The sequence below is a fragment of the Protomyctophum bolini genome, assembly GCF_963924005.1.
Source record: "Protomyctophum bolini genome assembly, chromosome: 13".
Classification (NCBI taxonomy): Eukaryota; Metazoa; Chordata; class Actinopteri; order Myctophiformes; family Myctophidae; genus Protomyctophum; species Protomyctophum bolini.
The window spans coordinates 10,009,730-10,031,263 of NC_137874.1; the positions used below are offsets into that span (position 1 = coordinate 10,009,730).

General features: G+C 46.8%; 1 protein-coding gene across 5 annotated transcripts in view; it reads right to left on the bottom strand.

The window, feature by feature from the left end:
- Window positions 1-1,043: 1,043 nt before the first annotated feature.
- Window positions 1,044-21,534, bottom strand: part of LOC308326900 (EH domain-binding protein 1-like protein 1) — a 35,396-nt gene continuing 14,905 nt past the window's right edge. For all 5 annotated transcript variants that reach the window (XM_080779968.1, XM_080779967.1, XM_080779966.1 and 2 more), the window contains 17 exons: window positions 20,594-20,917; window positions 15,987-16,508; window positions 15,436-15,540; window positions 13,765-14,862; window positions 11,876-12,829; window positions 11,042-11,258; window positions 10,003-10,160; window positions 9,332-9,380; window positions 8,443-8,797; window positions 7,631-7,767; window positions 6,739-6,775; window positions 6,422-6,474; window positions 5,516-5,636; window positions 4,246-4,345; window positions 3,008-3,081; window positions 2,482-2,596; window positions 1,044-1,582 (listed from right to left, as the gene is read on the bottom strand). In XM_080779968.1, coding sequence (XP_080636094.1) covers window positions 1,495-1,582; window positions 2,482-2,596; window positions 3,008-3,081; window positions 4,246-4,345; window positions 5,516-5,636; window positions 6,422-6,474; window positions 6,739-6,775; window positions 7,631-7,767; window positions 8,443-8,797; window positions 9,332-9,380; window positions 10,003-10,160; window positions 11,042-11,258; window positions 11,876-12,829; window positions 13,765-14,862; window positions 15,436-15,540; window positions 15,987-16,508; window positions 20,594-20,917 — 4,507 coding nt within the window. In that variant the 3' untranslated portion in view covers window positions 1,044-1,494. The remainder of the gene's footprint in view (window positions 1,583-2,481; window positions 2,597-3,007; window positions 3,082-4,245; window positions 4,346-5,515; window positions 5,637-6,421; window positions 6,475-6,738; window positions 6,776-7,630; window positions 7,768-8,442; window positions 8,798-9,331; window positions 9,381-10,002; window positions 10,161-11,041; window positions 11,259-11,875; window positions 12,830-13,764; window positions 14,863-15,435; window positions 15,541-15,986; window positions 16,509-20,593; window positions 20,918-21,534) is intronic.

Here is a 21,534-nt window from a genome sequence, read left to right on the forward strand (position 1 = left end):
GATTAGATGGACCAGATATACCACATATATAGCTTTTACAGCCACTATGAACACATTCAATCATTGACTAGATTTCTTCAATATAGAGGACATACTGTAAGAGTAAAAAATATAATATAATATTCACTAACTCCCTGATTACCAAAATAGTCTGCAAAGCAATGAATAAAGCGCGGCAAGCCGTACTTTACCAGTAATAACTATAAAGTATAGTATAAACGTGTCTTTGACCAATCAAAAGTATATTAATACTGAAATAACTCAAGAGTGATATACACATTATACACACATGCACATTTTATATAGAAAATTCAGCCCCATGGATCACTCCAATAAATAAGAAGCAGCAAATTAAATACACAATTATACTTACTGTTATGGAAAATCATATAGGCCTACTGTAGATATATTCTTTACATGAAAAACATTCAACAGAAAACAGACCCAAACACAGTGGTGGAAAGTAACTAAGTACAATTACTCAAGTAGTGTACTTAATACAAGTATTAAGTATTTTTTATTTTACTTGAGTATTTCCATTTTTCAAATACTTCTACTCTACTACACCTCAGAGGCAAATATTGTACTTTTTACTCTACTACAATTATCAGCTATTCGAAAATAGCCAATATACAAGATCACAGTACATTGTGATGTGAAGCGTTCTGAGCTTGTAGATCAGCTGTTTTCACCAACAACCAAAAAAAAAGAAAGAAAACCTTTGAAAAAACGTGTGAAATGGCACATTATGCACAATGAGTAAGTACTTTTGGTACTTTAAGTATTTGACGCCTTGACTTTTACTCAAGTCAAAGTTGTATTATACCTTTACTTTACAGCTTTTTTGCATTGTGGTATTGCTATGTTTACTTAAGTAAAGGACTCACATACTTCCTCCACCACTGACTGCACACACACACACACACACACACACACACACACACACACTTTACAGTCTGACACACCCTACCCAGCGCGGCCCATCCTGCTGAGTTATTGCATAACAACAAGACGGTTTCAACAGAGCACAACCGCACAACGTCTGTTACTCTCTGTGACGGCCAAGCTTCAATAGGATCACAAATAGTGGCCCTTTTCGACCACGAAGGGTAACCTATAGCCAGCACCACCCGGAACATGAAACGTCCCAGAATCCGTGAAGTTCTGTGATTGTTTCCAACAGAACCAGAACCACCCCGGAAGGGGGTAAAACAAAAGAGATAAAATAGCTCTTAGTTTGCGATGCCTTGTGAGCTTGTAAATCTGCTATTTCCGCTATTATAGAAAAATGTTAGACGTATACTGTATAGGTTCTGGGTTCATAGAACTCAGGTTTAGCACTACCACCTGAGCAGGGTCCAAACTAGGTTCTGACAACCTTATCTGAGCCTTAAACTAAGCCGAGAACCCGTGAAATGTGGTTCACGGCACGATGTGGCTCACTCAGTTCTTGTGGTCAAAAATAGTCATAGGTCTTGGGTGATTTCACGTCTCTCACTGTAAGACACATTTGTCTTTGTTGCTATGCTTTTGCCTCCTCAGCTCCAGACCTCGCTCCAGGCGCTCGTCTTCTTCCATCGCCCTGCACAAAACACACACAAACAGAGACAGAAAGACGTTTGTGAATATATAGGACCCCAGATACAGTCAGAAAGCACAGTATAGACGAGGTGGCCGAGGTTAAGGCCATGGATTTGCTAATCCATTGTACACTGCACACTAGGGCATTCACTTCTAGTCATTTTTACTAGCTGACTAGTTGACTAGTCGTTAGTCAACTAGTTGTTTAACTACCTATTATGTAAAAAAAATAGGAATTTATTTGTTTTTGTTTTTTTAAATAAATATTTGTACGGTGTACATTGGTGACTATAACAATAATCTACCTGATCTTGAGGAAAAAAAGAAAACTATATATATTTTTTTTCTTCTTATCAACTAGTCAACTAGTAGGTTGACTAGTGGATTTACTAGTCGACTAGTTGAATAGTCGGCTAGTTGCTTAATGCCCTACTGCACATGTGGGCTAGCACTAATTTAAATTTGGTGTGCTATGGTTGCTCGCTGCTCCTAATGGTTTACACAGTTCTGCTCTGGGTATATGTGGCCTATAGACAGGTTCATTGTTCACAAACATTACTACTGTGTTTTGGCGAATGTGTTGTGCGCACATTCAGAGGCCAATACAAATTTGAAACACGCACAGCTGGTCAGACTATAATTACAGTCGGATAGCAAGCTGCAACACAAAATGTTCTTTCATAGGAATTCCTGGGACAAATTATTTTCAAAAGAATGTCCGACTGTCCATGGCCAAATGCAGCAATTGACATGAAATAGTTTGAGAACCACTGGTATAAAAAGCATTGCGTTCTGCTCCCTATAACTAGAAATCTGTCTATGAAGAAATGTATTGACACACAATACGAAAATGCAATAGCCTACGGTACATTAATGCAGTATTTCACTTTGGGTTCGTACCCTCTCTCCTTGGCGTCGATGTCTCTGATGATCTCATCTCGCTGGTTGACCAATGACACCAGTTCCTGCAGCAGCAGCTGTTCTCTCTGCTGCTGAGTGGTGGTCTTCTGCCAGTCTAGTGTCATATACAGTATTACATGTTACAATTCATTATATAAGTTAATATTTCATTAATTACGACATGATTTAATAATAGAAATCAGTTTTTTTAACAGTACAGTACTGTAGTAAAGGGCTTAAAGATGGAGTGCCATTTTTTCCCACCCTAAAACATGATCATCAGGTATTATTATTGTATGAGGAGGAAGATTTGAACCTCCATGAAGAAACCCTAAACACAAAGGGAAGACATCATTGCACACCAAGGGGTCTATTGAAGTACCTCATAAACACAAACTGGAAAGAACCACAGCATGGTTCACACACTCTAAGGATGTGTGTGTGTGTGTGTGTGTGTGCGTGTGTGTGTGTGTGTGTGTGTGTGTGTGTGTGTGCGTGCGTGCGTGCGTGTTACAGTGTTACTGACCTTCAATGGCCATCATGACTCGTAGTTCTCTGGTAAGCAGCTCAAATTTCCTCTCCAGGTCTTGTTCCTCTTGCCTACAGACACAAATATGGAACATTCTAGGTTGTTGTGTGGATGGAGTAATACACGTAGTACTTTGTCTGCATTTGTCCTAGGTACATACAGAACTGTATATACTACAAAGTATGTACAATACACGCATTTTCTGTGTGATGAAATGTAGGTGTAATATGCAAGCAAAGCTCCTGTGTGTGTGTGTGTGTGTGTGTGTGTGTGTGTGTGTGTGTGTGTGTGTGTGTGTGTGTGTGTGTGTGTGTGTGTGTGTGTGTGCGTGCGTGCGTGCATGAGTGCGTGCGTGCGTGCGTGCGTGTGTCCTCAGGATTACCTTTCTGTGTACAACACAGCCTATCATTTCTGTCAGGCCGAAACCTCCTATCTCCATATTCAAACTTTTTGTGCTTTTTCGTAAAAGAAATAAAAATAAAAAACCCCGATCATACCACAGCTGTACCGCAGCAACAAAAGTAGCAAAAGCAACAAAAGTAGCAGATCCACAAGCTTGAAAGCTTGTAGATCTGCTACTTTTGCCAGTTTTTGAATTTGGAATCCTGAAAAGTACGAGTTTTGGACATCACATATGAGGGTTCCACGCTGCTGTGCTCAAACTGCCCCCTACTGTACTGCATGTTTACAATGACGAGCCTGAAATACGCTGCTAAATGACGTGCCCCCTGCACAGGACACTATTCTATATTTGTTACAATTCTGCTGCACCTCATGTACGGTATGCGCTACTACTGTACATCCCCTGCTGTTTATTTTAAGCACATCTGATACTATATCTGCTGCTACTTCTGCCTCACATGTATATGTGATTTTACATAATGCTGCCAGTTTAACTGCCTGATATCATTGCCATTTTTTAAATATTTCTATAGATTTCACTCAACAGTTATCAGGAATATATGGATACTTGACGTGGTGTCCTTCTTCTTTCTCTCTATCACTGTTCTTCTTCCCTTTCCAAATGATGGGAGCTTGTATGAAAAGGTATTTCACCCATTTATTACCGTAAACCTGTGATATGACCATAAATTCTAAATTGGGAGGTGTGAGTGAGTGTGTGTCAGTGTGTGTGTGTGTGTGTGTGTGTGTGTGTGTGTGTGTGTGTGTGTGTGTGTGTGTGTGTGTGTGCGTGCGTGCGTGCGTGTGTGCGTGCCTGTGTGCGTGCGTCTTACATCAGCTCCAGGTTGTCCTGTCTGCGTATCAGGGCGTTCTTCTTGTTGACCAGAGTAAACCACTCCTGGATCAGTTTCTCCTCCGTGTCGCGGTCATCTCCTATACAAACAGGACATGTGTCAAGAAAGACAACATCAAAATGGGGCGCCCGCTGGCCTAGCGGTCCAGGCACATGCCACATATATAGGCTCTGGCCTGACAGCGTGTCGCGTGTTCGAGTCCCGTTCATGACGACCTTTGCTGCGTGTCTCTCCCCTTCTCTCTCTCTCTCCCCCTCTTTCCTGTCAATGTTCACTTGATACTATCAATAAAGGCAGAAAAGCCAAAGCCAAAAAGCAAACATCAAAATGATCTCTCAGCACAGACCGCAGTGCAAACATAGCCCAATTAAACACAAAGCAGAAGAAGCTATTCCTGCTTCCAGTGTATGACAAGTTGTGATGGATATGTGTTTCTAATTTGATTCAATATGTTTGATACCGATATATGATGTGTTCCCCGTCTATTTGTAAAATAATCTGAGTGTGTGTGTGTGTGTGTGTGTGTGCGTGCGTGCGTAGAGCATTGATTAAATCAAATCAAATGTATGGCCAAGTCCTATAATGTGATTTTTTTGTTAAACAGTGTGAAAGGATCGAGCCCCATCACACTAATGCTGTTTCCTAATAAATTAACACAATATGTAAAATGATTTAGTAATATTGTTCCTGCTGTTTACGTACTGGCAACCAGGTAAACAAAACAAAAAACACGAACTGAGGCTTTAACCTTTGCTTTTATGAAATATCCGCGACCATTAGTCTCATGGAAAATGCTTATAAACTAAATTTAGTTTGGCCACTTAAAATGCTCAAATCTTTAACGAAAAAAACGAAAATAGCCTTGTAAGCTTGTAGAAGCTTGTAGATTGGCTATTCTCTCTGCATGCTTTCAGACATGAGACCTTGAGTCCATGTGTGAGTGTACATACTGCGTGTCTGGCAGCCTGTCTTTTAACCCATTTTTGGGGCGGGAACCCATTTTGGTATTAGCATTATGCTATGCTTTAGCTATTGAAAAACAGCAGATCTACAAGCTCATAGCGCGCCACCGAGTCGAGTGGCGCGCTACGAGTTTGTAGGTCTGCTATTTTTGAAAAAAAATCCAAGAACCACTGACATAGAAACACGGCTTTTTCAAGAAAACTGTCAGGGATGTATAGAAGACATTTTTAGAATCTGATCTCGGGTCAGAATGGGTTAAAGCATGTGTACTGTATCTGTGTCCCACCTGACTCCATGAGGCGTCGGAGGCGCCTCTCCACCACGGCGGCTCGGCTGTCGATGTGCTTCTGTTCCGTTTCCAGCGCTGCCAGCTCACTCAGCACATACTGACTGGTGTCCTGCAGACACTGACCACACACACACAGGCACACACACACACACACACAGCACACACACAGCACACACAGAGTCCACACACACACACTCACACACACACACACACACACACACACACACACACACACACACACACACACACACACACACACACACACACAGCACACACACAGAGTCCACACACACACACACACACACACACACATGAACACACGCATGCAGTCACAGACACATGCCAAGAGAAAGAGAGGGAGAGGAGGAAAAAGAGGAAAGAGCAGGAGTATAGTAGAAGCAGAAGCAGTAAATAGAAGGAAAGAAAGGACATAGGGAAGCAGAGAGGGGCAATGGGATAGAAAGGGATGGATAAAACAGACAAGAAAAGGAGAGAGAGGGTCAAAGGATTAGAGAAAGGAACGACAGGGAAATGACAGCAGTAAAGTATACACAGGCCCAAAGGTAAAGACAAGAGTGCTGAATTGAATCTTGTCGCGGTATCGTTGAATTAACACGGAGGGTTTCATAGTATGGATCGGGGTCCCAGAGATGAAGATTAAATAAAATGAGGGCCCATAACCTAATACATATTAAACTGGAGGTCCTTAAAATGAAAAGGACTGAGAATAACTGCTCCAGGGAACAGAAGGTGATGTAATGTACAGAAACAGAAAGGTAACTACAGTAATACACCAGAGTTGCAAAGACATCAGAGGAAGAGAGACATTCAAGGATGAAGTCACCAGAACTCTTATGCAGCAATATGGCTGCCATGCAAATCTGAATATGACCAATAACTGACCATTTTGTCCTCTTCTTGTTGAGGTGATTGGGATCCTGCTGCTCTCTGAGATTCTGTATGCACGCACGCACACACGCACGCACGTGCACACACACACACACACACACACACACACACACACACACACACACACACACACACACACACACACAGAACACGAGGGAAGCTTTTAGGGTCATAATGGTGACACATCTCAAAAGTCATTTACATGCAGTATTAACTCATTTCACATGTTGGACAGTCTGAATACTGTCCAAAACTGAGTTTTGCTTCATAATCATAATCTTGTCACTGTATATGAGACTTGGAGCACCCACCTGGAGTAGTGTTCTCTGCCGTCTGCTCTTCATCGCACTGAATGGGAAGGACATGATGGAACAGTCACAGACAATACAATAGTATAGGAAGGACATGATGGAACAGTCACAGACAATACAATAGTATAGGAAGGACATGGAAAAGTCACAGACAATACAATAGTATAGGAAGGACATGATGGAACAGTCACAGACAATACAATAGTCTGTCAACAATGGCAGAAATAACCAATCAATAAGCTCCTGCAGTCCCAATTCATTGCGTCGTGAGTCTCGTGACACGGTGGCTCAGGGGTAGAGCGGCAGCTTGGGATACGGAAGGTTCCCAGTTCCCAGTTCAACATTGTAAGCTTGTAGATCTACTTTTTTTTCAAATTTAATTATGTTAGCTAGCTTGTGAAATAGTGGCACAGGGATGTTGGGCGTTTATGATTATTTTTTAGTGGTGCAACCACTCCAAGAAACAGCAATGTCACTATGTCACAACCTATGTCACAACCTACGTCCCTATGTTTAGAGTACCAGTAGGGGCAAAAGTGGTGCTGTTGTGCTAGAAACAGAGAGAGAGAGATAGTGTTGCACTGTTGCCTGCTAATTACAGAGAGAGAGAGAGAGAGGTGTCTGCTAAATGATAATTCCCCCACACAGTAACTCTGTCATTTCTCGACCGTTTCGGACGCGGGGCGGCTCGCCGGAACCGGGCTGGCAACCTGGGCACGCTCCTGTGGGTCTGGAAGTTCCCACAGGGACCCCCACACGGAGTTGCACAACTCGGTTCACACGGGTGTGATTTTTTTATATTTAGCTAGCAGGTACCAGGTATCTGCCAGGTGCTGCACACTGGTATCTTATGTGTTGACTTGACCTTCAACAGCAGTCAGTGAAAGTGTACCTGTGTGTTTCCTTCATCCTCACTCTTCGTCCTCCTCCTCCTCCTCACCAGGTCTGCATCTTTCACCTGACCCAGTCCAGACTTGGACCCTTTGGTAACCAGCCTCGGGGGAGGGACCGGGGTTATCGACTCCTCCCCTAAGGAATACGTACGTCAGTCAGAGTTCAGATTGAAGCCAAGTTTGGAAATGTGTAGAAAGATCAATCAGGCAGTGTTGTTTTCGTCGACTAAAACTATGACGAAAAATGTTCGTCGACTACCTTTTTTCACTGACGAAAACTAAATGGAAACTAAATAATAACTAAGCTGCGATGACTAAAACTATAAGACTAAATATGTCGACAATTTCGTCAAGAAATAAAAATGTTATAGGAAGGGACTAGTGGACAAGAGATCCAGTATAAGTCATTTCACACTTGGCTATTTTCAGCAAGTGTAAAATCAGCCTTGATTACGACGGCATCAAGGCCCACCAAAATACATTTTAGTTGACTAAATCAACCGTAGATTTAGTCGACTAAAATCGCATGACATTTAGTCGACTAAAACTAGACTAACACTAACATTCCAGGTGACTAAAATCCGACTAAAACTAAATGAAAACTGCTCTTTGGCCACTCAGAATAGCCAAATGGCATTGATCACGCCTCCAGGTCTTTAGTTTACTCAAGTTAGGGAATAAGACCTGGCACTTAAGACACGCAAAATACAGCCCTTTGACTAAAACAGCAACATTTGCTGCCAAAAACAAAAACACTGCAATCAGGTCAAGTCAAGCAGCAGCGAGGCGAGCACGGCGTATAGTACCGTACCTCTGGCCATGCGTTTGGACCTCGGGGGCGGGACCACCAGGGAAGTGCTCCCCCCGCCGCCGCCGCCGCCGTCCTCCAGGCTCACGGCGGTCGCCACCCCCTCCTGCAGCCGGGCCATGCAGAAGGCGGCGGCGTCCACGGCGGTCGGCGCGGGGCCGGAGAGCTGCGCCAGGCCGTAGCTGGTCTGGCTGCTGTTCGTCTCGATCTGGAGGACGCGCAGCTCCTGGTTGGTGAAGTGCGAGCGCATCTGGCTGAGGTAGGTCATGACGATGAGGCGGTCGGGGACCGACAGCAGCACCATGTCCGAAGGCTCCAGCAGGCGAGAGATGCCCAGGGCCTCGAAGCCGTCAAACGCCTTAAATGGACACAGTGGCCGGGGGGGAAAGAAAGTACAATTTTTTATTTTAGTATACTTTAGTAATTGGTGTGGAGAATGTACTGTTTCACAAGGTATCGTATGTATAAAACGTAATTTTTTTTTTTTTTTTTTAAATAGATTTTGTGAGCTTGTAGATTGGCTATTTTCAATTAGCCAACGTTTAAATAGGGCTGAAGTGGTTTTGTAATAATAATTAAAATCTACAAAGTAACTATAGTAACTAAAAAAATGTAGTGGAGTAAAAGTATAATATTGGCCCCTGAGATGTCATTACTAAATCCACGTCTGGTCACTGGTGTGTGTATATTACTGACTAGCATAACGATCTATTAAAGTATAACTATCTATAAACTTCTCACATAATGCAAAACTAAATTACAACATTACTAATATCATAATCTGTGAAAAAAAAAGAGAAGAAAAAGCAGGCAATGCATGTTTCCAAGAGGTATACAGTAACACAGTGCGTACAATTGAGTTTGAAGACCATCTAATCAGTTGTGTCTTTACCTTCTTGTTATTGAGCTTGATGTCATGAGGGTCCAACTTGTCGAAGTCTCTGCAGGGATATAAATGCAGAATGCAATCACAACAAAGCTACCGCATAGTACCAACAGGGGGCACTGTGGGGGCAACACTCACTTCAGAAATGTATATAGAATTTATGTCAGGGAAATAATGAATCCTGCGATACCATTTTCCGTCATAATATATCACATGTTTTATGATTTATCACAGTTTTCTCTTATTATACGCAGCATCACTGTGAAACCGTTTTCACCAAACAGGCGACAGTGGATAATATTACACATCTTACTCAATGTCTGGAATACAAAAATTACATCATTATAAAGCTATAAGAATCCCCTCTTTTCCGCAGCGCTTTACACAAAAACCTAGGCTTTCAATTAATGTGAGCGAGCAAATCATAACAATATCAGTCTATATTAGTGGCAGAGTAATATAGTAAGAGTCTGAGAGTGGCGACACTAGCGCTGACTCCCATTGTAACAATGGTATGCAGAAGTGCTCATTCTAGCTCAATGGGATAGTTCCAGCCATAGGAGCAATGTTTGGAACTATAGCCCATATGCATCAAAGCGTGCCGCTACTCTCCTACTCTACACTCTGACTAGTGGTAGCAAGCCAAATAGAAATAAATAAAATGTTCAGAGCCTTACATTTTGTCCGGGTGGAAGTGATGAAAGATGGCACAGAAGGCCAGGCCGTTCCGCCAGGAAGTGCTGAAGTTGGTGATCTTGACCCCCTGGTGACCTTGTGTGACCTCCTGACACCACTGGAGGAGGGACTGGCTGGAGCTCACCAGGAGGGGAGGACTCTGGAGGAGGGGAGGAGTGAGCAGTTAGTGTTGTTTTCGTCGACTAATACTAAGACGAAAAATTGTTCGTCGAAGTGTTTTTCCCTGACGAAAACTAAATGGAAACTAAATAAAAAAGAAGCTATGACGACTAAAACTAAGACTAAATATACTGACGATTTTGTCGACAAATAAAAACTAAATGAAAACTATTAAAGAGACTATGACTAAAACTAAAATCAAAATGTGCTGTCAAAAACAACACTGGGAGTGAGGAGGAAGGACTGCTGTGTTAGTGTCAGCTGGATCAGTGTTGGAGTTGTAAAAGTACAGTATGTACAGTATGTAGTGGTTATCAAACTTAATTATTGGGTTGGTTGTGTGTGTGTGTGTGTGTGTGTGTGTGTGTGTCTGTGTGTGTGTGCGTGCGTGCGTGCGTGCGTTAGAGGTCTTCACATGTCCAAAATGACAGACCTGATCCCTAAACGGACCCAGGAAATGAACTGAGAGATTCCAAATGATTCCAAAATGTCTTGAACCTCAACACAATGAGTGCCACCTGGTGGACAAAAGTAGTGGAAAACAGCAAGGCAATCTTATATCTATATAATATTAAACAACTTAGAACAAGTATACAAGTCTAGAGCACATTGCGTATTTATTTAATTGGACGAGTACCGTATACCTGTCCTTAGCATCAAATGTATTAACGGAACTGTGACATTTTATCCGATTCGTAGGTCAGACTAATAATCACACAAGTTACACAGCACTTCTGCCCCAGACTCAAAAGACCAATAATAACACATGGAACTGAACGCGTATGGGTCTTGGGGGTGGATCCATGAAGACCTCTAGTGTTTGTACTGACAACTACCATCCATTATATTACTGTTATTTACCTCCTCGTCCTTTCCATCGGCCTCCTCTCTGACCAGGACCACAGGCTTCGGGGTCATTGGGTCACAGGCGACACCGTCTGTCTCCTCCAGCGCAGGCTTTCCATTGGACACTGGGGAAGCAGGAGGGGCCTGCACACGCACTTTGGCGTGACCTGTAGGTCGTTCAATCGTTGTCTTCTCTCCATCACCAGGTGCGACAGGCAGCTGATCACTTCGCCTAAGGGGAGAGCATTGGGACAAAAGAGACAAAATGGATTATGGACGTGAGTTTAGAATTAAAATGGACGAGCGTATTACTGTATATTGTGGACTTGCAAACCTGTTGTGGGGGGTAACCAACTTGCAAGTCCAGACAGCAGCAAGCGAGGTAGGACAGCAAGTTAGTCAATGCAAGTGTTAAAGAGTGACAATGGCAGATAATCTTGAGCAAAAGATGCGGTGAATTGTTTCCTCACCACAACTAAGGTTCAAACACGTAAAAAGCGTGAGTCCAGCCAGAAAATATATAATTGCAATTCCGCTTAAAAACATTCTTCGCAGAGAGAATGAGGGGAATGTAAAAGTTTGACTCAAAGTCAGAGAGAGAACAAGTCCAACCGCGCACACGCACGCACGCACGCACGCACGCACGCACGCACGCACGCACGCACGCACGCACGCACACACACACACACACACACACACACACACACACACACACACACACACACACACACACACACACACACACACACACGCAGTCACGCACAAACACACAACACAACACAATGCTTCAATGGAATAGTATGGTTTCTGAGCAGCAGGGGACAGGGTTGACCTCCCCAGCCGACTTACACTTTGTCCTTTGCTTCCTGTTTTGTTCCCGTCTCTTCCTGTACAACCACGGCTTCTCCCAGCTCACTGGCCAATTGCTCTCCGTCCTCGTCCGATAGAATGTCCTCCAGGAGGGAAAAGCAGGAACCGATGGACCTCAATTCTGTAATGGGTCCGTCCTCAGTGCTGTTGTTAAGCTCTACGGTGTCAAAGATGATGTCGAGGGGGTCGGGGATGAGGCGTTTCTTACTGCGGGGGGTAGGGGCCGGAGACGCGCCGCCTGTCAACAGACGTATCTTAGCCAACAACACTCTTTCCTCCTCCTCCAGCTGCTGGGCCTTGGTGGTGATTGGCTCAGAGGCGTGTGACTGAATGTGTAAGTGTCCTGTTGTCTCCGCGGCAGCGTCTCTGCCCGTACGGCTGTCGGTCACGTGAACAGTGTCACCCGTAGCGTCAACACCGGGGCTCTTGGTATCCGCAGTGTCAACGTCTATTGTGCCATCGTGTATTGTGCCATCGTGTGATTCCGCGTGGGTCTCGGTTTGTGCGTCGGGGGGCATCTTGGCGCTGTGTTTGTCAGCGGGAAAGGGCCAAGGAACCACCGACGACAGGACGAGTTTGTCTTTGTCTTTGTCCTCCGCAGAGACGCCGGTAGTTCCTCCGACAACAACAACAACAACATCAGCAGCAGCATCATCTCCCCATCCAGTTACCGGCTGCTCGTCTGTCTCGCCGCGTGGAGGAGGAGATGGCTCGATATCCGCTGTCGCGCCGATTCCCACTTCCTGCTTAGGCACGGGAGGAGGTTGGCAACGAGGAGGAGCTTCCCGATTGGTTAGAGAACGAGAGTCCTCGGATCTGTTTGGCTGATGGACGGAAGGGCCTTGGCATAGGGCGTGGTGATTGGTAGATGATGGGGGTGGGCGGGTGGGCTCCTGGGTGGCCACGGGGGTCGTAGTGGATGGATGATCTGGGCTGTAGACAGAGAGGGCGGTTACATACCCAGATATGATAGGTTGAGGCACCTTATAATACCTTAATAGTCAGTCACTGCTCAAACCACTGCAGTCTTTGCCATGCCACAGTTCTCCCAGCAACAGAAACAAGAACCATAACAGACCAACCATATTAGCGACGGAGAATGAACCCAATCATAAAAAAAGAATACCCATGCTTCAACCTCGTGCGTACAGTAGTGACAATAGCGACCGACCGACCGTACAATTCCATCCACCATGCTACATGATACACTGTAGTGATGATAGCTCAACAAACCAGTCATGCTCTATGATCGCAGGTATCACATAACCACCATGAAGCAGAAACCAATATACTGTCCTCATTTTAGAAGTGTTGCACTGTTTCTGAATTATTTTGTTTCTTAAACATTACCACCGTGTTAAAGGAAATGTGCAGTGTGAGGGGAACACCTGCCATACAATGTCTGTCAGTGTCAACGACGATGCCCAGAAATCATTCCTCATAAATGTTACTGTCAGTATTATTTAATACCACAATGTGGATTTCGGAAAAAAACACGCATCACACTGCCTGTTAGAACATTCACAACCACAGACGGACATACAGTAGTGTGTAAAGAGGGAGAGGTCAAGGATTCTTCACAAACAACATCAAAGTTATGATGTTGCTTGGGAGGCCATTTTGTACAGTGGATTCACATGCCGACAGAGAAGAAGGGTACGCTGAACCAAAGGCTGAGCCCTTTAGTACACAGGTTGATAGAGGAAGAATTCTGAGTGTGTAATTATCAAAAATGCAAGTCAAATTTTTTTTCTTCTGCGGGAAGCAAAGACACTTATTTGACCAATGAAATACCTTTGTGCACAGGTGCTTTCTACCCCTCCTTCTTGTTCCGTCACTATATTCGGCCAAGTCACCCGTCTACTTACCCCCCTTCCCTATCCATGTACAGCTCCCACATGGTGCTCCCGAGGTCCTCCTGCCCTCTCTCATATTCAACCTCCTCCTCTTCTTCCTCCTCTCTCATCCACACAGGGATGGCGCCGATCTTAACGTTGGAATTCCTCCTTTTCAATGATGTTGGGCCCGCTCTCGCTCTGCCCTGCAGTGCCTCGTTTCTAACAGCTGCACGGTTGGAGTCTTGGGCCGCGGCTGGTGTGGAGTCGGCTGTGTTAACTCTGGGGCCGGTGTCGAGGTCAGAAGCCCCCGTTTCAGCAGACCAACGACCACCTTCGTTCAGAAGGGTTTTGACCTCTGCATTAGGTTCGGGGACGCTCACTGATTTGAGTTCTGTTTCCTCAGCGTGACCCTCCAGCGTCTCCTCGCCCTCCGCCCCTCTCAGGTGGGGCCAGTCCATTGATTGGCTGCATGTCGCTTCCTGGTTGTCCCTCGCAGAGGAAGAGCCAGGAAGAATCTTCTGCATCTTGTTCGCCTGATCCTTTTGTGTCTCTCTGCCCTCCACCGTCTCTGACCTCTCTCTCTCTACCCTCATTCTTTCTTCCTCTGATTTCTCCATTTCTTCCCTTTCTCGTTTCTCTCTCTCACTCGTCTCCATTACAACCCTCTCTCTCTCCTCCTCCTCCCTCTCTGCCCGCTCTCTTTCCTCTTTCTCCCGGTCTTCCCTTTCTCTCTCCCTCTTCTTTGTCTCTTCTCTCCCTCTGCTTTCTCTCTCCTCTTTCTCCCTCTTCCTCCTCTCTTCCCACTCTCTTTCCTGCTCGATAGCGGCCCGTCTCAGACTCTCCACCAGACTCCAACCGCGTGCCTCCTGGCAAGGTAGCAACCGCGCGTTCCCAACCAATGGCAACGGGTCCCCCCTGGGCAGGTCCCGCCCACTGACCGGCTGCCCCTCGGCTGCGTCCGAAAAGGCTGCGGGTGGCAGGATGTCCAGGGCAGAAAGACACGGTGGGCCTGCGTCTGTCTCAGGACAAGGACACGGGCCGTCCTCGTCTGCTTTAGGACTTACATCTGCCACCGGGGGATGAGGTTGGCCAGGCTGGTTGCGAAGCAGGGAGGTCACTGTCTCATAGCTATGGGATGGAGAGGAGTGACAGGAAAAGGGACAACTCAGGGACAGAACTCTATCTATGACGACGGCCGACGAACAGCATGCTCTCAAACGGTTTGCTATTCAGTCTTGGGCTTTTAGGGTTGGATCACAGTTCTCTGCCAAAGCACGAGGAACACATTACTTCATGGTAATGGTTCACTAATTGCGAAAGTGAAAAATTGCGGAAATAAATCTTGTGCCATGCAGACGAGAGCATAACTTGCTCAGAGACTAGTTCAGTATGACACGATCACGAACACTCTTTGCTAACTCCTCAATGTATCATGATAAACAAACCATTGTTGATCAGTCCCCAGCATTATCCCAGCTGTGAGTCAACAGATGAAAGGTTAGCAACAGCGATGCAAAAGTGCCTTTCGGCAAGGCTCTAAGTACCATGCATTGCCTTTACTCTCTGGCCTTTGAATAAGAATGCATGTCTGCGTGGGATGCTCTGATAAATCTAATTTGATAAATTGTTAGAAAAATGTCAAAAGCTTTCTCTTTCCTGTGGGACAGACGAAGTGACAGGCAGGTGTACAGAGAGACTCACCCTCTATAAAACACCCCCACTACTGCTGACATGAAGCCAACAGTATCCTCCTTCTGTTCGTCATCTACAAACACCTCTGCTTCTGTGTGCATACATTTCTGGGCACTGACATGTGTGCGCATGTGCCAGCACGCACGCACGCACACACACACACACACACGCACGCACGCACGCACGCACGCACGCACACGCACACACACACACACACACACACACACACACACACACACACACACACACACACACACACACACACGCTCATTACTGCACTGGAGTCGACCTAACAGCTCTTCGCGATTCTATATATGAAAAGCCCTCCAGAACAATCAGATCTATTTATTTCTATCATTACGCTGGAATGAAATGAATGAACGTTGACAGAGCAGAGCAACAGACTGGGTTAATTGCTGCCTGGAAGTAAGCATTGCGTAAGCTACAGCGCCACAAAGATCCCCTGTTGTGCGAGTGTCTGTGTCTGTGTGTGTCTTTGTGTGACATGCTTTGAGAAGTAACAGGGAGTGAAGTCAAGCCATGCTACGTAAGTGACTCACCCCCCCGTCACACCACTCTTCTCCTCGCTCCGTGCAGGCTCTTTCTCCTCTCCAGGCCTCTCTTCGGTTGCCTGAGAGTTGTCCGTCTTTATCTCCGTCGCGTTCGCCACGCCGGCCTCCGCTACGGCTGCCCGCGGCGGGTTCTCTGCCTCGTGCACACTAGACTCCTTGCCGATGGAGTGCTCCTGATCTTCAGCCACATCGTGGGCGGTCACTTGAGCACCTTCACCTGAGTCCAAATGCGATTCCATGAGGTCTGGTGGTGGGGAGGGCAACGGTGGCGGCAGCTCTGGAACCATTGGCTCATAGTCTTCATCAATCTCCTCTGGGGTCGCGGGTATTTCTGTGAATCCTGGGGAGACTGGTCTTTCTGGCTCCTTGGGGTCCTCTTCGACTGCTGGAAGACGGGACATGGCGGGGACCGGGCCTACGTGATGCGTTCCTTGCGAGTCCTCTTCTGCTGTGACTGGCTGAAGTTTTTGTGTAGTGTTTCTTGTCTCTGTACCATCTTCTTTGTGGGTACTAGTATGCAAACACACAAGAGATACAGAACTTAGTTATGCCACAACAAAGTGCACTCGACCAGTGTGACATACAGACAGACAGACAGACAGATAGACACGCTATGTCAAACAGAAAGATAAGGGAAGGGAGTTCCAACCGTGCCTCTAGCCTATATGGCAGGCCAGTCTGGTGCATCTCAGAGGCAGGACAGGTTACAGGAGGAAAGGAGGCACTGGAGCAACTCAGACAGTTTAAGCCCTTATTTTAATAACAGGGTGCGACAACGTTTCGATGTTTCAGTTACATCTTCGTCAGGTCATGACCTTATTATTAAAATAAGGGCTTAAACTGTCTGATAAATCAGTCGGGGAGGACAAACCACACAGAGAAGACACGGTAGATGTGTTGCAGGGAGGGAGAAGAGAGGAGGAGGGCAAAGGGAGACGTGAGGAAGGGCATGAGGTGATGAAACAACAGTCATCCAAATGAATAGATCAGATCAAGTTCAGCAGAAGAACACAATGGGCCTCATTCACTAATAGTACATAAATATTCAAGACTCTTGCTTGAACCTATGCAATATTGTTCTTACTTACTTGAATTTCTTCCTACTTTACGATCTACACAAGCTCATCTGGTTGTGAGTTGCATTTACTATTTGTAGTCAAATCTACAGGACAATTGACATTTCTAATAGCAGCTGTGTCTTGTTATACATTGTAGGATTCCACTTTGGGTTTGTTAATGACTTTGAGACCGGTTTCACCTTGCAGTCAGTGTCAGTCAATGGGGAGGCTATTTTGAATTATCTGCTAATCTATGGAGCAACTATTGAAGATAGCAACCATAGCAAGATGATACAACATCAGACCACCTACACCTCGACCAAGAATACTTACGATAAGAATACTTTACTTCATTTGTTTATTTGGACGGGACAGCACATTCAAAACAAAACAGACTGGCCGTGAATGAGGCCCATACAATTAGCATTACAACAGAATAACAGAGAAAGATGCAACTTTCAACTTTCAATTTTCAAAATCAAATTATCGATTGATTGATTGATTGATTGATTGATTGTGATCATTATAAGTAAAAGAGAAAAAAGAAGAAAATAAATTCCACACAGGAGATAATAATGGAGTTTTCAGACGGGAAGCGAGTGACGCAGGCGTTCTCGCCTGAACCAGCGACGTGTCTGCTCGACATGTAGTGTGGTAGAAAAGATCACCACAATCCGTGCAGGGCGCGTGCACAAGCGAGCACGCGTGCGACAATTTCACGGGGCCTCGCTTCGCTTGCGTCAGCGGCCCTCAACTTCTCCGCGAGTCCAACATAATCGCCCGGCCTCTCATTGAAAATGAATTACCAAGGCGCGTCGGTCACTTCCCGTCTGAAACGGCCTGAAACGATGCTTGATTTCAGCAATGTAACTCACCACGCATTCTCTCTCGTTCCCACAGCGGCGGGGCTTTTGTTGTGTGAGAGGTGGACGTCTGCGCTTCTCCCTTGGGACGGGCTGAAGAAGCGCTCTGCCCAAGGCGGTCGGTTGGATGTGACACTAGTCTCTTCCGCAGGAGGAGGGAGATGTCCAAGAGACCCTGACCCAGGGTCAGCCAGAGTTCTCATCCTTTCCTTTGGACTGGACCCGGACCCTGACCCGGGGTCAGCCAGAGTTCTCATCCTCTCCTTGTCCTCGTCTGACCTGTTGGCCTCCAGAACGCAGAGAGCAAGGGATTTCTCCGCCTCCTCCGCCTTGAGTCTCCTGTCCTCCTCTTCCATTTGGCTCTTCCTCCTCCTCTCCTCTTCCTCCTCTCTCTTCCTCCGCTCCTCCATCTCTTTTTCCTCCTTCAAGAGCCTCTTCCTCTCTTCTTCCTCCTCCTCTCTCTTCCTCCTCCTCCGCTCCACCTCCTCCTCCTCCTTTTTCTTCCTCTCCGCCTCTCTCTGCTCCTTCAGGAGCCTCTCCCTCTCTTCTTCCTCCTCTCTCTTCCTCCTCCTCCGCTCCGCCTCCTCCTCCTCCTTTTTCTTCCTCTCCGCCTCTCTCTGCTCCTTCGAGAGCCGCTCCTTTTCCTCTCGTCTCCGTCCCTCCTCCTCTTCCCTCATCCTACGCTCCTCATTTTCCTTGGCCTCCTTCAAGAGTCTCACATGTTTCTCCTCCTCTATCTTTCTCTGCTGCTCCTTCTCGTCCTCCTCCCTCTTCCTCCTCTCCTCCTCCCTCCTCTTCCTCTCTTCCTGCTCCCTCGTTCTCCGCTCTTCTCTCTCCTTCTCCATCTTCATCTGTCTCTCCCGTTGTTCCTCTTCCCTCCGTTTCCTCGCCTCCTCTTCCGCAACTCTCCTCTCCTCTCCTTTTCTCCTAAGCTCCTTCTCTCTCTCCTCCCTCAAGAGCCTCTCTTTCTCCTGCCTCCTCTCGTACTCCTGGAGACGTTGCATCTCCTCCTCCTCTCTTCTCTTTCTCTCTCCCTCATCCCTTGCTTTGCGCTCCTCTCTCTCTCTCTCCTCCCTCAAGAGCCTCTCTTTCTGGAGACGTTGCTTCTCCTCCTCTCTTCTCTTTCTCTCTCTCTCCTCCCTCAAGAGCCTCTCCTTCTCCTGTCTCCTCTCCTCCTCCTGGAGACGTTGCATCTCCTCCTCCTCTCTTCTCTTTCTCTCTCCCTCATCCCTTGCTTTGCGCTCCTCTCTCTCTCTCTCCTCCCTCAAGAGCCTCTCTTTCTGGAGACGTTGCTTCTCCTCTTCCTCCTCTCTTCTCTCTTCCTCATCCCTTGCTTTGCACTCCTTTCTCTCTCTCTCCTCCCTCAAGAGCCTCTCTTTCTCCTCCTGGAGACGTTGCTTCTCCTCCTCCTCCTCTCTTCTCTTTCTCTCTTCCTCATCCCTTGCTTTGCACTCCTTTCTCTCTCTCTCCTCTCTCAAGAGCCTCTCTTTCTCCTCCTGGAGACGTTGCTTCTCCTCTTCCTCCTCTCTTCTCTTTCTCTCTTCCTCATCCCTTGCTTTGCGCTCCTCTCTCTCTCTCTCCTCCCTCAAGAGCCTCTCTTTCTGGAGACGTTGCTTCTCCTCCTCCTCTCTTCTCTTTCTCTCTCCCTCATCCCTTGCTTTGCGCTCCTCTCTCTCTCTCTCCTCCCTCAAGAGCCTCTCTTTCTCCTCCTGGAGAAGTTGCTTCTCCTCTTCCTCCTCTCTTCTCTTTCTCTCTTCCTCATCCCTTGCTTTGCGCTCCTCTCTCTCTCTCTCCTCCCTCAAGAGCCTCTCTTTCTGGAGACGTTGCTTCTCCTCCTCTCTTCTCTTTCTCTCTCTCTCCTCCCTCAAGAGCCTCTCCTTCTCCTGTCTCCTCTCCTCCTCCTGGAGACGTTGTTTCTCCTCCTCCTCCTCTCTTCTCCTTCTCTCTTCCTCCTCCCTGGCTTGGCGTTCCTCTCTCTCTTTCTCCTCCTTCAAGAGCCTCTCTTTTTCCTCCTGCTCTTCCCTCCTCTTCTGCTCCTGCTCTCTTTCTTCACTCGCCTCCCGCTCTTGCTCCTCTCTCAAAAGCCTCTCCTCTGACCTCTTCTTCTCCTCCTCCAGGAGCCTCCTCTTCTTCTTCTCCTCCACCTCCCCCAGGAGCCTCCTGTTCTTCTCCTCTTCCAGCAGTGTCCTGTTTCTTTGCTCCTCCTCTCTCCTCGTCCGTTCACTCTCTCCTTTCCTGCTCTGCTCCTCCATGCACCCTCTCCCCTGCTCCTCAGGCCCTGTTTCTCCCCGGGCCTCCTGGGAGAGCTCTGTCAGTGAGGAGGTTTCTCCGGGGGGCTTCTCCGGGGCCTTTGGCTCAAGACTGTATAGGACAAGGGCGCCACATGTGAAAAAAAAACCTAAACACAGGCAGTGTGTGTGTGTGTGTGTGTGTGTGTGTGTGTGTGTGTGTGTGTGTGTGTGTGTGTGTGTGTGTGTGTGTGTGTGTGTGCAATCCCATGTCTGAGTATTGCATAACATAGATTCTGTTGTAACTACTAAGTGTCGCTCTCCGAAAATAGCCGATCTACAAGCTCACCATGCATTGCGATGTGACACGTTGTGAGCTTGTAGATGAGCTATTGACAAACAGGTGTGCATTGTATGCATATGTGTCTGTCGTATATTGTACTTACCCCAACGGAGACGCCAACGGAGACCTCTTAATTGTGTCCCGTTTTGAGTCGTCCTCCTCCAGGAACAAACCTCCCGACTGGGGACTTTGATTCAGTGACTCAAAGACGATGTCATCGAAGTCCGGCTCTGCCTCTGCATGCGGCGGGCCTTTTGGCATTTCTGCCTGCCTTTTAGCGGTTTCGTTCGGAGCCAATGGCTGTCTAGGTGTGATAAACGCTGCCAGGACATTGGTGGAGGGCTGCCGAGGTGTGTCGGCCTCGGGACAGGAGAAGGGCCAGGGAGGAGGTGGGACTATGATCAGTTCTGAAGGGGATTCGCCAGGACTGGTGGGACAGAGACACCGGTGGTCAGAGTTGACATGCAGGGTCATACAGTCGCAGGGTTTGGGGGGACACACACAAAGGTGGTATAAGTGGGTGCGGTGAGTTGTCGCCGGGGCTCAGTATGTGAGAGGTCATGGCGGGGAGTTCAAGCAGGCTGCACGCCAAAACATAGAACTGGGACTGGAGTGCCAGTTCTATTTCTACAGCCGTGTGCAACGCAAACGCAGGCCGGTAGGACACAGCGGGGACAACCAGCGGGGGGAAACTCAGCAGTTGTTAGCAGCGTCAACGGAGCACAAACAGAACACCGTACACAAAGCAACCATGATGACTGAGCTATACCACAGATCAAACCGCACACAGCCGTTGATCCGCTCAGTAACCATGGCCAAATCAATGAATCAACAACAGCAATACAGTAGTTCATTCTTGTGCAGAGCAACCAGGAAGCTACAACAACGCAGGTTTACAAAGCAACTGCGCCAGGTTGACCTGGAGAAGCCCAAACTACTTGAGGGTAGTTTTACTCGCAAGAAAAGCCCTATGAAGCAAGTGTTGCAGTGTCTTTGTCCTGACTCCCAATTGAAGTGAGTTCCCAGTCTGCAGGGTTAGAATTC